This window comes from Seriola aureovittata, chromosome 5 (genome assembly GCF_021018895.1).
Source record: "Seriola aureovittata isolate HTS-2021-v1 ecotype China chromosome 5, ASM2101889v1, whole genome shotgun sequence".
NCBI lineage: Eukaryota > Metazoa > Chordata > Actinopteri > Carangiformes > Carangidae > Seriola > Seriola aureovittata.
This window is the reverse complement of record NC_079368.1, coordinates 1662623-1678009: the sequence shown is the minus strand read 5'-3', so window position 1 is coordinate 1678009 and position 15387 is coordinate 1662623. Positions and strand designations below refer to the sequence as shown.

General features: G+C 40.9%; 1 protein-coding gene across 3 annotated transcripts in view; it reads left to right on the top strand.

Moving 5' to 3' along the window:
- stxbp1b (syntaxin binding protein 1b) overlaps nucleotides 1-13857 on the top strand; it is a 29178-nt gene extending 15321 nt beyond the window's left edge. Inside the window, exons 9-20 of one of the 3 annotated variants that reach the window (XM_056375423.1) lie at nucleotides 208-338; nucleotides 679-786; nucleotides 934-994; nucleotides 2512-2577; nucleotides 4014-4094; nucleotides 5624-5762; nucleotides 6077-6186; nucleotides 7891-7992; nucleotides 9156-9241; nucleotides 9388-9542; nucleotides 10418-10541; nucleotides 12349-12479. In XM_056375423.1, the coding sequence (XP_056231398.1) occupies nucleotides 208-338; nucleotides 679-786; nucleotides 934-994; nucleotides 2512-2577; nucleotides 4014-4094; nucleotides 5624-5762; nucleotides 6077-6186; nucleotides 7891-7992; nucleotides 9156-9241; nucleotides 9388-9542; nucleotides 10418-10527 (1149 nt within the window). In that variant the 3' untranslated portion in view covers nucleotides 10528-10541; nucleotides 12349-12479. Of the gene's footprint in view, nucleotides 1-207; nucleotides 339-678; nucleotides 787-933; nucleotides 995-2511; nucleotides 2578-4013; nucleotides 4095-5623; nucleotides 5763-6076; nucleotides 6187-7890; nucleotides 7993-9155; nucleotides 9242-9387; nucleotides 9543-10417; nucleotides 10554-12348 lie in introns of all 3 variants that reach the window. The other 2 variants (XM_056375424.1, XM_056375425.1) reach the window with 2 other exon arrangements.
- Nucleotides 13858-15387: the final 1530 nt, after the last annotated feature.

The window sequence follows — 15387 nt, the reverse complement described above, 5'->3', positions numbered from 1 at the left end:
TTATAAAATCAGGATCCACCACATGCGATCCAGACAGAGACTAGGTTTAGAACTAGCCTTGTTTAAAGAATGGGAGGTGTAGATAGCTGAAGTCTGTGGTTTGCAACATTTTAAACTTCTTTTGAGCAGATCCTGTGTCATTTAGAAAAGAGTGTGTCAGTCCTCCACAGTGTGTGCAGAGTTGTGTGTCTGTTCTGATGCCTTCAGGGTCCAGACAAGTCACGTACCCAGCTGCTCATTCTGGATCGTGGCTTTGACCCCGTGTCACCTCTGTTGCACGAGCTCACGCTGCAGGCCATGGCCTACGACCTGCTGGGCATCGAGAATGACGTGTACAGGTAACGCTGCAGTTCAGCGCGCACCTTTCAGTATTTGTCTGTTATTTTGTTGTTTTCTTACTGTAACTGTCACTTACTTTGGGTTATGTATTTCAGTGGTATTTGGGTTAAGTCAACCCAAATGTCCCAGCCAATATGGTACAACAGTGCCCTGTCTTAGTACAAGGAAGAAGCCAAAAGGTTAATGCACTAACATAAAGATTATGAAATTCTTCAGTGTCGGTCTCCATTGGAAAAGCATTTAATTCCCACTGGCATTTTTTTAAATTTATTTTAACAAATAGAAGACTCTCTCTCCTCGATCCACACATACAGACTGTGCTCTCTCGCCCCCTCTCAGTTTTGAGACCAGTGGGATGGGAGAGACGAGGACGAAGGAGGTGCTGCTGGACGAGGACGATGACCTGTGGTTGAGTCTGAGACACAAACACATCGCTGAGGTGTCGACGTGAGTGGCTTTCACTCCCTCCTCACATGCGTCTTCCTCTACCGTAAACATAAAGCTCTGTGAAAAGTTCCCACGGAACATTATTCAGCAACACTTTTCATTCATTCGCTGTCTTTGTTCTTCTCTCTTTCTCGTTCGTCCTCACAGGGCTGTGACTCGTTCTCTGAAAGAATTCTCTGCCAGCAAAAAGATGAACACGGGAGAAAAGGTAGAGGACACACTGTGACTGTGCTCAGGTTTCAGGATCTGTTACTGTGTTTCTGCTCCCAGCTCCTTCACACAGTCACACATACACCAGAGTCCTGTATTCTACCTGGACATTTACTTTAACTTCAAGTAAAAATTATATGATGGTTGAAGAGACCCAGTCAACAAAAATATACTTAAATAAAACATTTATTTTTATAACTTCCTGATACTGGGCGTCATAGTCATAGTCATAGTCATGTCTCGGATGAATGAAGTTTGGTCTGATATGGGTATAGAAATCCATGTCTTGTTCATTTTTCTCTCTATAGGCCAAACAAACAATATTTTGAATCAGATCTTCATTCACTAAGACAACAGTGACTGTTAATAAGCTCAAAACAATTAATAGGAATTTCTTTTTAATGAGATCACATCATAGTATTCTGTGATAGAACATCACTGGAGGTTAGAACATGGTGCTTAAAGCTCCACACAGTATAAAGGTATCCACATGTTTGATTATAGATCAGGTCTAGGATTTATATTAATACTGTGAAAGTATCAAAGCCTCAGTCCACAGAGAACGAGAACTGAGCGTTAAAACCAGCCGTCAGGACTTCTGGAACTTTGTGATGTCACTACTATACAGTCACCGCCCTCGGCTATACCCCCAACACGGCCACCCAGACTGTGTGGTGGGCCATTTGGTACTTAAAAGCACAATTATATATTTTTATGGAAAAAACTTGAAATAATGTATAGGCTATAGTGAGAAGGTAAAATATGGGACCTGTAAGATTTGGGTATAGAGCATGGGCGTAGATTTGCATATGGATGGTAGCGACATGTCCCTACCAATATATGAGTGAACTCGTTCGCAGTATGTTTGGAGTGAAGTCATATTAGATCATTCCAATTTGCCCTTCCGGAGGCTGAGTTTCCAAGATGACAAATTTAGATATTTATGCCAGCATTCGGCTGAAAGTGTATTAACAAGTATAAATATAGTCATAAGAGAAGTATTCAGATCCTTTACTTCAGTGAAGGCATCAGTACCACGATGTAGAAAAGTCCTGAAAACATGAACCTACTAGAGTCAAGTGGACCCAAAGAATCAAAATAGCTGAGCTCATCATGCAGGGAGAATAATGGGCCCCTGTCAGTGTATCATTATCAAATTATTACTAATGCAAGCTGCGTTTGCAGGGGCCTGCTTTGAAACAGTTTTATATACTGTTGGGTTCTCCAGTCCAACAAATGCTATTCATCTAGTCATCATTCTATTAAATTATTAATAAATTATAGATTTTGTTCCTAAAATATTCATCTGTAATGTAACAAATAACTATAATGTTAATGTAGTGCAGTAAAAAGCAGTATATTTGCTTCTGATACTAGTGAAGTTGAAGAACAAACTTACAATGAAAGTAGAGTACTGTAGTAAATGTGTTATTTACACCACCAACACTATAGTCTTTATATTAAAATAAAGTAGATAACTCATAATAAGGTCTATGACTCATCTCTGTCTTTCAGACCACCATGAAGGAACTGTCTCAGATGCTGAAGAAGATGCCTCAGTATCAGAAAGAGCTGAGCAAGGTAAGAGCTGAAGTGTTACTGTACATCTATAAATACGGCATGTTGTCATGGTTCCCAAGAGGCAGGAGGCAGATGTAGTCAGGTCTGAACTCAACCGGATCTGTGGAAAACAAGACAGTTTAGGAAGGCACACCCCTGTGTACGTACGGCCCCACAATCACACTGCATGTCAGCAGCGTCAGGGCGTTGACCACCGACCCAATGGTCACTGTAACACAGTCCTCTGCAGAGATGGTAGACCATTCCAGTGAGTGGAACAGCCACTATAATAAAGGCTGGCAGCCACAGTGTTAAACAGCATGAAGAAAAAGCTTCTGTGGGCAGAACTCCAAGCACTATTGCCTGGTGACCACCAGGCACTGCTCATCAGCGGACTCATACCATCCCTACGCTGGTGGCAGCTAGCTGGGGGCTTTTGGTTCAGAAATGAAGCATGAATGCAAAGGTCTTCAGAGTGACCGTGATGAGACTAGGGGCGAGAGTTTGTCTTTCAGCGCGACAATGACCTGAAACATACAGTCTAGACAAGACTGGAGTTGCTTCAGGACATGTCTCTGACTGTTGAGTGACCCAGCCCTGACTCCACAGGTCACCACAGATCAGCACAGATCAGCACAGATCATCTGTGGAGAGGCCTGAGGACGATGCTCACAGACGCTTCCTGTCCGGTCTGACAGAGCCGGAGAGGATCTGTCAGGAAGCATGAGATAAACTGCCCAAACACGGGTCTAGCGAGCTTGTAGAGACTTTACTAAGAAGACTGAATTACTATACTGGATTAAGGATTTTGAATACTATAAATGAGAAATTGCAGTTTTCGATTTTTAATAGATTTGAAACACTTTCTAAAAACTAATTTTAACTGCGACATCATGGACAATTGAGAAGGTTGATGGGTAAAAATATAAATTTTATCCATTTAAAATGAAATCCATGACACAATGAAGTGAAGAGGTCTGAGGCCACTGTATGTGCATGTATGTACAGACACCTGTATAATCTACACTCAGGAGGCAGTTTATTAGGAACACCTTGCTCAAACTAATGCAGTCTAATAAATCAGTCCTGCAGTCATGAGGCTCATAATATTCAGTTTCTATTGCAAGTATCTTAGAGGTTATTTGAATTGTATTGCATTGTACAGAGAGATATATATATTATATCTGTAGGAGACTGGTTTCAGCAAGGTGTACCTAATAAACTGTCAACCGAGTGCAGTTGTAACACATTGAAACAATTGTTCAGCAAAAAAGGAAATGACACAGTGTATGATGTGATAATAAACAGTTGGTAATTGGTAATAACAAGAAGATTTTTTTGCAGATTTCTCGAGGAACATACATGAACCCTTAAAAACATGCTTCTTTTGATATTATTTGCAGCTGATTATTTTCTCTGTCAAACTCATGAACAGCGTCTCTCCTCTCTGACCTCAGTACTCAACCCATCTCCACCTGGCTGAAGACTGTATGAACCGTTACCAGGGCACTATAGACAAACTGTGTCGTGTGGAACAGGTAAATCAGAGACACCTCGTTATTTAGTTAGATCTGTCTCTAGACCAGTGCTCCCCGACCTTTTCCAAGTCATGACCCACTTGAAAAATTGTAAAATGTTGGTGGCCCACATCTGAAATACGGTGGCCAAATAATAGCTACTCAGAGCAACTTTTATTGTAAAACAATTGAACTGAAAGCAGGGAAGCTGAGTCTTTGATGGGGTGAGATCATTTGTCTCTTGACTCTCTTTCCTTTGAATTCTTCCTGTTGCTAAACAGAAATCTATCTATGCAATCTTTTAGCTTGAATCAGAGATAGCAAACACGTATTCAACGTGTTCCCGACGGCAACAACATAAAGGTTCATTATTTATCATTAGTTTATCACAAAAATGACAAAAAAAGAAAGGATAAAATTTTTTTATGTTTTTAAAGATCATTTTCTTTTAAAACATTTAAAAACATAATTTTATGTTTTTCATAACTACATCTTTTCACCAAAATTGTACTGGTCGGTTGGGAACCACTGCTTTAGACTGTGTAATAATAATAAGCTTAAGTGATGGCACATACCAAACGTGTCCTTCCAATGTGAACAACTAATGGCAGCGTGTGACTGTGTGTGTGACTGTGTGTGTGACTGTGTGTGTGACTGTGTGTGTGACTGTGTGTGTGACTGGTGTGCGTCACGTGCTTATTTGCTTTCTGTCCATGACATTCACAGCAATCTCATGTCTGTGTATTGCGTCTGTAGCTGATGTCAGGATGTTGTCAATGGAAGGTTCCTGCAGTGTCAGGACTCTATTTCTATGTAGTTTTAAAGCTTTGTTCCACCCAAATACTACTTTCTGTCTTGTGGTTGCAAGGAGTTGCACGTTGGGTAGTTTGTGTAATTAGCATTATTAGGTAATTATCAGATAAAATAAAGATGGAATCATATGCTATGGCCTTCGCAGTCACTAGCTCTCGACCAGATATTTGAAAGGTTGGAGAGACACAAGGACATTCAGACATTCAAGATTATATGACTCACACAAACATGTATATATATATATATATATATATATATATATATATATATAACAATTACAAAGAAAATGAATGATGCCCGCAACTGTGTGCAGCACCAACAAGAACCTCAGCAACTCCTGAGAGAGACGGAGAGAGAACAGAGAGAGAGAACAGAAATAACATGTTATATTACTAACTCAATACAAATTTCCCTGCCACTTTAATTTAGTAGTTTAATGTTGATAATATAACCTTGGGCAATATTACGTTCCTGCAGGAGCCTACCAAAGGCTGCAGTTTCAGGGCCACAGTTATGTCTATTATCTATAGTAATATATCATTTCATTTTATTGTTAAAATGGTAGATGAATAAAATAATTAAGTAATTACTTCACTACTCTTAATATAGCTATTTATTAAAGCTCTCCTACTGTCTAAGCTAGATTTCCCATGATACCGTGTGCTGTTGAAATGAACTACTGGACAGTCACGTTGAGCTTCTGTCTTCTTCTTCTTCTGTCCTCCATTGTTTTCAAGGATCTGGCGATGGGCACAGATGCAGAGGGAGAGAAGATCAAGGATCCCATGAGGCTCATTGTACCCGTTCTACTGGACGCCAACGTCGGTGTCACCGACAAGATCCGCATTATCCTGCTCTACATCTTCCTTAAGAACGGTCAGCTGTTGTTTCTCTTATCACTTCATATTTGGGAGGAGGGAAGTCCTGCACTATGATGAGAACAGAAGAAAAGCTTTTAAACCGAGACATTTTCTAGTATTTTAACATAATGTTTCATTTAAATCTTAACACACGTTTGCACTCATGTTGTGCTCGTCTGTTTTTTGATGCTAATCCATTCTCAGTTTTCCTTGTGTTGACGTGGATTTACACCACATTTGTACATGCGCATGCTCTCATGCATGTGTGTGTTGCATGTATGGACTGAAAACTTTGGTGCGTGTGTTTGTGTGTTTGCATGTGTGTGACAGGGGTGACTGAGGAGAACCTGTGTAAGCTCCTTCAGCATGCCAACATCCCACCAGAGGACAGTGACATCATTTCCAACATGGCCCACATGGGCGTTCCCATTGTCACTGAGGTGAGCTGTCCTGACCCACTGCCTCATTATAAACTTTGGCCTCAGGCAGGTCGTCCCCATGTCCTTCTAAAAGGGTAAGGGTTTGGGTTAGGGTCATAAAACCTTCTTCCTTCTTCTTGCTGAGCAGAACACAACAGAGTGGGTCATGAAGTCGCTATTTCAATAGGAGAATGTGTACATGATTCCTCAATCTCAGATATCCTGAGCTACAGTTATGTGTAACAACAACATGAGACCACATAATGTAGATTTTCAGAATCACTTGTTAAGGATAAGGCTGGTGTTATTCTGTATTTTTCTGTACGGTGGCTGTGAGAGCTCAACACACAGCATCTTAAGAAAACACATGCAAACACACATCTTCATCAATTTGACACATGTGCGGAAAATACTCACAACACAACAGAAGGGGGGGACACTAATAAGTGATGAACATTGTTGTTCGATGTCACAAAGCATTGAACAAGTGTGTCCCAGCTAGGTTCATCTTTTTTTTTTTCAAAGTTATTTTTAGGGCATTTTTTGCCTTTATTCTGATGGCGACGGTGAGACAGGAAAATCAGACAGAGGGAGGATGATGTGGAGCAAAGGGCCACAGGTTGGACTTGACCCCACGCAGCTCAAGACTACGCCGTTACCTTACATGCAACCAGGTGATCTTGTTGCCTGGAAACGCTTGTGTTGTGTTGTTAGTATCTGCCGCCCATGTGTTGTCTGATGAAGATATTTTCTGAATTTGTTTGAATGTGTTTTCTTAAGATACAGAGCTTTCAGCTCTTAGTGCCACCGTGCTTGAGCTCTTAGTGAGGATATCAATCTTTATTTGTCTTAGAAAAGGTGCTGCAGTTTCCTAAAACAGCTGGACACTTTAGTTTTAGTGAGAATCACTCAACAAAGAGGAAATAATGCATTGTTTGGAACTATTTTTAGTAGTGGATTAATTCACATTTGGTGTTCTAATGAGTATTTCCAGCAGCAGGACAGTGTGTGTGTTCACGCTCATGAATAGTGCAACAGTGTGGCTCACTGATGGCTTTTTAATAGTTTTTGGAAACAAAGGAGCTCTGTGGCACACACACTCACACACTCATGCCGTACACACACACACACACACACACACACACGCACACACACGCACACACTCACGCCGTACGCACACACACGCACACACACGCACACACTCACGCCGTACGCACACACACACACACGCACTGATGGTTGATATTTTCATGGGATTTGTTGACAGCAAGAAAATAATTTATATCACCAGACATCCTTTAAATCGGTCAAAAGAACTGTGTCATGATAAAGTGCATCATGAAATATATTTGTATATTGTTAGTGTTTTTATTTTTTCTATTTTCTTTATGGATTTTGTGGTGGACCTAAAAAATCCCCCAGTGAGCATGTTGGTTTGGGTTTGATTCCATATGACCCCGACCTGAACAGGAAACAGTAAAACCATGTTGTTTTCAAAAGACCTTCACTTTCACCTTCCCTGTATGCAAACAACAAATCTTTCTGTGCTTTGGATAAGCACGATCACCTCAGCACCAGGAGCACGATGGCCACTTCCTGTAGGAAAAAATCATGTTAAGGCTGAACAACGCTAAATAACTGATCCACTCTTTAAATGTCTCAGTGAGATGTTCTGCTGATGTGAACAGCGACAGCACATGATTGGCTGGTCTCATTTATACACAGGGCACCGTCAAGAAAGCCAAGAAGCCGGATCGTAAAGAACGAATCAGTGAGCAGACCTACCAGCTCTCCAGGTGGACTCCTCTTGTCAAGGATCTTATTGAGGTACTCCCCGTGTGATCAGTGCTACTGGACATTTTCCGTTAAAGCTCCATGTTTTCCTCTTCTTCTGTGTTTTATTTGAAGTGTTGATCTGTAAGAAGATGTATTTGTAGTTTCAGGAACAAAAAACCATCTCAGTGTAGTTTTACATCTCCTCTCTCAGGCTTCTCTCTGGAGCTTTAGTAACAACAGACCAGTCAGCCAATCAGAAGAGAGGAGGCTCTGAGAGTCTCTTCTGATTGACTGACTGTTTTCTGAGTGATCCAATAAAAATATAGCAGAAACCAAATCCTGCAAGGTTGGATTGTGGGTCCAGGTGGGCGGGGCTTGGTGACTGCTTTGTTGTGACATCACAAAGTTCCAGAAGTGCTGACGGCTGGTTTTAAGGCTCAGGTTCTGAATACAGGCTGTGTGCATTTCTCTGTGGACTGAGGCTTTGATACTTTCACAGTATTAATATAGAACCTAGACCTGATCTATAATCAAACTACACATGGACATCAACCTAAGGAGCTTTATGAAAATGTACCTTTAACTCCTACAGAGAAGCATCTTAACAATATATCTGTTATATCTTCTGCTAATTCTTGAAATGTAATTTTTCTCATGATAAAATCTTCAGGGTAAGGTGACATGTCACCAACTGTTTTCTTGACTGATAAACTTTACTGTGCTTTGCTTTCCCTTTCTTAAAGAAAAAACATTGCATTTGTAGTATTGAACGACAAGTATGTCCCAGCTGGGTTCATCACTTCTTTGTTTCGAAGTTATTTGTTGCCTTAACCCAGATAGCAAGAGTGAGAGAGAGAGAGAGGGGGGAGAGAGAGAGAGAGAGAGAGAGGAAAGTCAGGCAGAGGGAGAGAGAGAGAGGATGAGATGGCACAAAGGGCCACAGGTTGGACTGGAACCTGGGGCCAGCGGTCAGGATTAAAGTGGAGCTCCAGGTTGTTTTTTCTAACAGAAAAAAACTTCTGAGTGAATCATGGCAGAGAATGACAAAACAACTGAACTGAACAAAGGGTTAGATTACAGAGGAGCGCACTATAGTAATACACACTGTCTGAATGAGGCTTTAGAGAGTAATGTGTGTGAGAACTGTAACATAGGTGATTCTGTTACTGATGCAAACTGCAGTAACAGTTTTACTTATGAATGTGTTCCCATAGGATGCTATTGAGGACAAACTTGACCCCAAGCAGTACCCATACATCTCCCAGCGACAAGCGTCCAGCAAATCCAGTGCCCCATCAAGGTGTGTAGTCTTTTAATGCATGGTGCCATGTTTCAGAGAACACCTTGCTTACATTTTTTTTATTGAAAAAATAAATAAATCAATCAAACTTACTACTTCTTTTCCAGAAAAATACTTATCTATTTCCTTTTCTTCTCATCATCCAGTGCTCGCTATGGTAACTGGCACAAGAACAGGGGCCCCACAGAGATTAAGACGGGACCCAGGATCATCGTCTTTATTATTGGAGGGATGACGTACAGCGAGATGCGTTGCATGTATGAGGTCACTCAGGCCAATGGCAAGTGGGAGGCCCTAATTGGTGAGTTGACTGGGCAGAATAAGCTGACCAGGCTTTTTTTTATTACACTAAACAAACCAAATAATGAACAAACACACAACATTACAATATCAATCAGGCTTGACAACCTAAATAAGATATTAAAGGGTGACAAGAAACCAAAACAAACAGAGGCAAAATAACTCGTATTGTTTTTGCAATATATCCTTCCAGAATAAAGCTGAGCGGGGTATTTATACATGTTCGTACTGTATCGTTTTACTCACCAGGACTACTGTGATGATGTCATAGTGATGTCATCAGCTTGGTCTTGGTAACAGCAAATTTAAAACATTACAACAAGTCCAGATTTCAACCTTCAAACCTTTCTTTTAACAACTATGTCCCCCAACACAACTGAAATACAATACTAAATTGGTGCATTGGCATTATATTTTATTGTTTTCATGTGAGAAGTACAGATAACAGAGCCATAACTTAAAAAACATCTCTTGCGGACTCAGCTGGAAAACGTTTGTGTGCCGCTGAGTCAACAGGGCCTGACCTCTGTGTGAAGGCATTAATCACAGTCTCTGTGAGAGCTGATATGTTGCGACTTAGAGGAAATCAATGCAGCGTCAGGAACAGGAAGGAGGAGAAAACAAATGAATCTACAAAATTATCTGCAGTTGCTTCGTTCTCCAGGCAGACGTCAGACTTTATTCGATTTTTTTCGACTTTATTTGCCTTTAGTCACAGCTGATCTCCCAGGAGATCTCTCTTATTTGGCAGCACCAGGTAACCTCTCTAAAGTCATATTTTTTGTCATGCTCAATCTCATGTGTATCTTATCTAACTAACAAGGTTTCACTCGGGTTTCAGTCCTTGCTGAGCTTTCAGGCTTTTCTCCCCTGTAGGTTCCACTCACATTCTCACCCCCCCTAAGTACCTAAAGGAACTACAGCACCCAGACTTCCTGGACCCCAATGCCCCACCAGAGGGCACAGAGGAGCCTCCTGCAGAATGAAAAGACTTTTGGAAGTAAATACACAGGTCGTGATGTGTTTTGTGAATCCGTGTTCCTCCATATCAACCCACCTGCCAATGTGTCTCACCTTTGACCTCTGCCCCCTGCAGTATTTCCTGTCAGTGATTTTTACTGATGCCTAAATACTGCCTTATTGTCTGTGAAGTCACTGACTCTGGTCCTCGTGTTTCATATGTTCATCTTTAAGGAACACCTCAGAGTTTTGGCACACAGTCTTGTTGGAGCGATTTATGGCATTAACATAAAAACACAGAAAATACACAAAGTTATAAGAGAAACATCAAAGGAGGCTGTGACAGCAGCTCAGTGTGTGTTCTGTGTGTGGACACACAGAACACACACTTTGACTTTAGATGGCTGACATGTTGGATCAACTAGTTTTCAGGCACGCTGAATCCCTAGACCCCAGACCAAAAGAGCACCAATGTATTTTGGCCATTTGTGAACAAATGAATCTAACATTTCCTCAGCTTGTTTCTCTGATAACTTCAGATCCAGACGTCCGACGACTAAAATCCTTCATCTGGTTCAAATATAGAGTGAAAACCACCAAGGTGTCAAAAGTGTATGTGGCTTAAAACTAGATAAAAGTCAATGTTGAGCTTCTGTCAGACAAACACACTGACACATGATCATAGAGGATATGATGTCACTGACAGGCGACCAATGAAACGTTATCAAGATTAAAATCACAGATTTCTCTGGTTGGACAATTGATGGAAACATTTGTGAAAATGTAAGAACACAACAACATATAGAACCAAGTCTAGATGTTTTTATAGATTTTAATATGGAAAAGTTTCAGATTATATAACTTTAAAACTCCACCACATCTTCACCACATGGACAATGGTTTCACAGAGTACGGTATTTATTCTGGCCTGACTGTGATGCTGCAACATCATTGATCAGAACACCCACAAACCACAAGGGAAGACATGTGAATTCCTAATTTAATAGGAAGTGTAGTGTGAGATGATCCTGAGGTTCTTTTTCCTCAAACCACAGTTCAAGACAGTGATCTATTGATCTATCGATCGACAGATCTATAGCTTCTGATTTTCACCTTGGTCTCAGTTCCCAAATAAACCTGTGTTGTTGTGTTGTGTTGTGTTGTGTTGTGTTGTACCTTACCTCCCTTTTATTCCCTCCAGCAGAGCAGTGTTTACAGCAGTGCAGTTCACTTTTCTTCTGTGTGCAGTCACATCCTTGAGAAGACAGAAAATGACACCAACACCTCATGCTAGTTCAGGAAAATCTTCATCAATGTCTCATTTGCTGGCTGTTTTATCTTTCAGTCTGATACAGAAGGTTTATGTCACTGACCAACCAACCATGTGTGAGAAGATCTTATAGGATAATACAGTTCTGCTTGGGTTCCACTTGAGTATTTTTATCCTGGCACATCTGCATTATGGTTCGGGTTAGGGTTCGGGCTTCACTATGGATAAGATATGGTTGGCAATTATGTATGTACACACATCGGCACTGGATGTAAATCATGATACAGGGCTGATCACCTGACTGCCCAGTCCACTTCTGTGGGACCACCATGTTCCCAGAACTGCTCTCAGCAATAACCTCGGTTTCTACAGTCACATGATTTTATTACAGACAGAAATTCAACTTAAAATTAAGACCTGAACTGTAAAAAAACGCAGGTCCCCTCTAATTAAAATCACATGGATAATTTGGGCTGTTAGATTGATCTTCCTTCAAGTGTATAGATTATTATCATGGACCTACTTCATTGTAATCATTTCATTGAAAGCTGATCAAACATCCTGTTGTGTCTTCCAGGATCGACTGAAATCTTCACCCCACCTCGCCTTCTCAAAGTCCTCAGAAACTTAGAGAAAGAAGAGCAGACCGGCTAAGAAGCTCCTGTATTGCTCCTCCCTCATCCCTCTACAGCAGCCATGACCCCCCCCACGCCCCCCCCACCCCACCCCCCCAGCATGACACATCAAATATACGCCATTCTGTAGCTGTTTCAACCCTGAAACTGTGTTTTAAATTCAGTTTGTTGATACTGATGAAAGTTTATTGGAAGAGACTAAATTTTGTGTTGAATGTTAGTCAGTGTTAATTGTGGGATGACTTATGTGTGTGAATCCGTTTAAATGATTGGATGAGATTCAGGGAGAGTGAAGACTTTACTCAGACTATATTCCACTGCTTCACGGTTATAATGGAGCAAACTCATGGATCTGACACGTGCTGACTTCTACTGTAATCCTCCCCCGACCAATACACTGCTTTCTTCTTTTGTTATGTTGCTCCATGCCTCCATGTCTGTAGCGCTTCCCACACTGTAGCAACCGCACAACACTGTACAAACAACCAGAGTCACAGTCATGTGTCTGACCTTGGAAATGCCAACGTACTCTGGCAGTATTTTTAGCTGTAGATGAAGCATTTGAAAGATAAATATACAGTATAGTCGAATAGTCTCTCTCGTGCATCGTCTCGATACTCAGCAGCGTTTCTGGCATTGTTTTTTTGTCCTGTAGAGATTCAGTTTCCTTTTACTACTCCGTGTTTGACCATCATTTTGTCATTGGTTATTGTTGTATAGTGCTTTTCTGTAACTAGTGATCCACTGTGTATGAAGAGAGAGGTCAATATTATCACAAGTCTGTGTTTTTATGTCCACATACACCAAGAATACTTGCTGCAGCATGTGTGTGTTAAGCTTCCATTAAACTCTTCATTTAGTTTTTGTTGACGTTGGCTCTCCACCCTGTAAGCTCAGAAAGAAGGCGTATTATTTACATCCGTGTAATACAATAAACTGCAGGTAGTACATTGTAGTGGTGGAGTTTTATTATTTGTTTATTTATTTATTTGTTATCAACCCAAAACCATCATTTGAAAACACAATGCAAAAATCCTACACATTGTCCATTACTTGTACTTGACTTTATTAACGAATGATTGAACATCTAAGGACGGGAATGTGGTTTGATCCACAGTGTGCAGGGTCTCTGTCCTTTGTTCTCAAATTTAACACACTTAAACTTTAATGTATGAATTTAAAATTCTAAACTTGCTATAAAGAGCTTCTATCCAAAGGCAAAAAATAAATAAATACAGATACATGAATAATTTGAAAGTATCAAAAGGGAAATTATGAAGGGTGGAAGTAACAAAAATGAATTGATAATAACAGAGATTGACAGTGATTAAAATGCATGTGAATTGAAAATGGATGTGTAATGAAAAATTTAAGTTTCATTGATTTAAAGTCGACTCAATTAAAACAGTCGTGATATGATGAAAACAGAGTTGTGTGTTTCATGTTTTTCTCTTTCTTACATTCATCACTTAGCATTTCAGGACAGTGGCGTCAAGGATGGACATAACAAAAAACAATAATACAAAATATGGAAATGATGGGGTGCGTACCATTAGGCTCCGTCCACACTGCAGCAGCCTGCGTTCGATTCCAACCCTCTGCGTATCATCCCCTGACTCCCCAACTTTCCTGTCTCTCTCTTTTGGGTCCATCCTGCCTTGAGGTTCAGTGTGATTAACCTGGTTACACAATACATTCCAAAGATTCAGGTGTAATTCCTACTAAAGTCGCTGGAGGGAGCCTTTTCCAGCTGCTGATGGAAGCGTGGGATGATGAGGCTCTGGAAACGTGTGAACTCTGCTGTGCCTATTTTTAGAGTCCCCCCCCTTTTCCCTTCAAAGCTGCTTTTTTTTTGAGAAAGATGATTTTTCTGGTGAAGGAACAAACCAGCGAGGTGAGAGAAGTGTGTGTTTTCTACCTGCAGTGAATACGACTCTGACTGAGGTTCAAGCAGCAACAGCTGAGATATCACATTTCCTTTCAGAATAAAGCTCTCTTTATGCCTTTAGTGTGCAGGCAGAGAGCAGCAGAAGATGTGAGTCACTTCAACTCTATGGAAACCTCAGAGCAGGTGAACTCATGTCCACCTCTGCTATGTAGATATACAAGCTTATATAAGCACAACATCTTGTCAAATATAACTAGAGGGAATTCCACACTTTCAGTTTTTCCACCTCCACCCACCCGAACATCTTCTACTGTTTCTAAGAGTAGTGAAGGAATGTTCATTAAGATGGATATCATTTTACATAACTTACAATTATGTGTCTGTAAGGGTCTTAAAAACCCGTGAATCAGTGAACTAACACAAATACAATGTAATGCACAGCAGATGAGTGACAAGTAGAGTCATATCATTTCCAGAGGTTCAATCGTTCTCCAACACTGAGCCCTGTGTCCTATCATCTCTAATTAAAGGGTGTTAATTGGTGATTACACTACAGTCTTTGTAATTACACTACAATCTTTGTAGTGTAATAACACTAGCAGCAGCAGAGAGAAAAGAAAATGTGTTAGCTGTGTCAATGATGTCATCAGATGGTTTACAGAGCATCAACACCTTACCTTTTCCAACAGGTGTGCTGCTAACAGCCTTGGGTGCGAACATCACCACCTGCTGGAGCTGAAGCTGCTTCACAGGACAGAGCCTCAAGATTAGAAACGATGGAGGATTCAGCCTCTTATCCTCCGTGTTGATATCATGTTTCTCAAACAAGAAGTCAACTACACAAATTAGGACTAACCTGAAACAGTGTGGGTCTCCGGCGCCGGGGACACTGGGAGTGCAGGAGCTGTTGAAATGCAGCCGTGGTTCAGAGAATGTCAACGCTGCTTAAACACAGTGGATGCTGTGGCTACATCATCAGTCAATATGAAGTCAGAGAATATTTCTTGCTGATGGGAGGTTGGCGTCTAAAGCTCCTGCAGGAAAGAAGGACGTGCAAATGTGCACATTTGCTGTTTTGTTAAGTTTGCCGTCA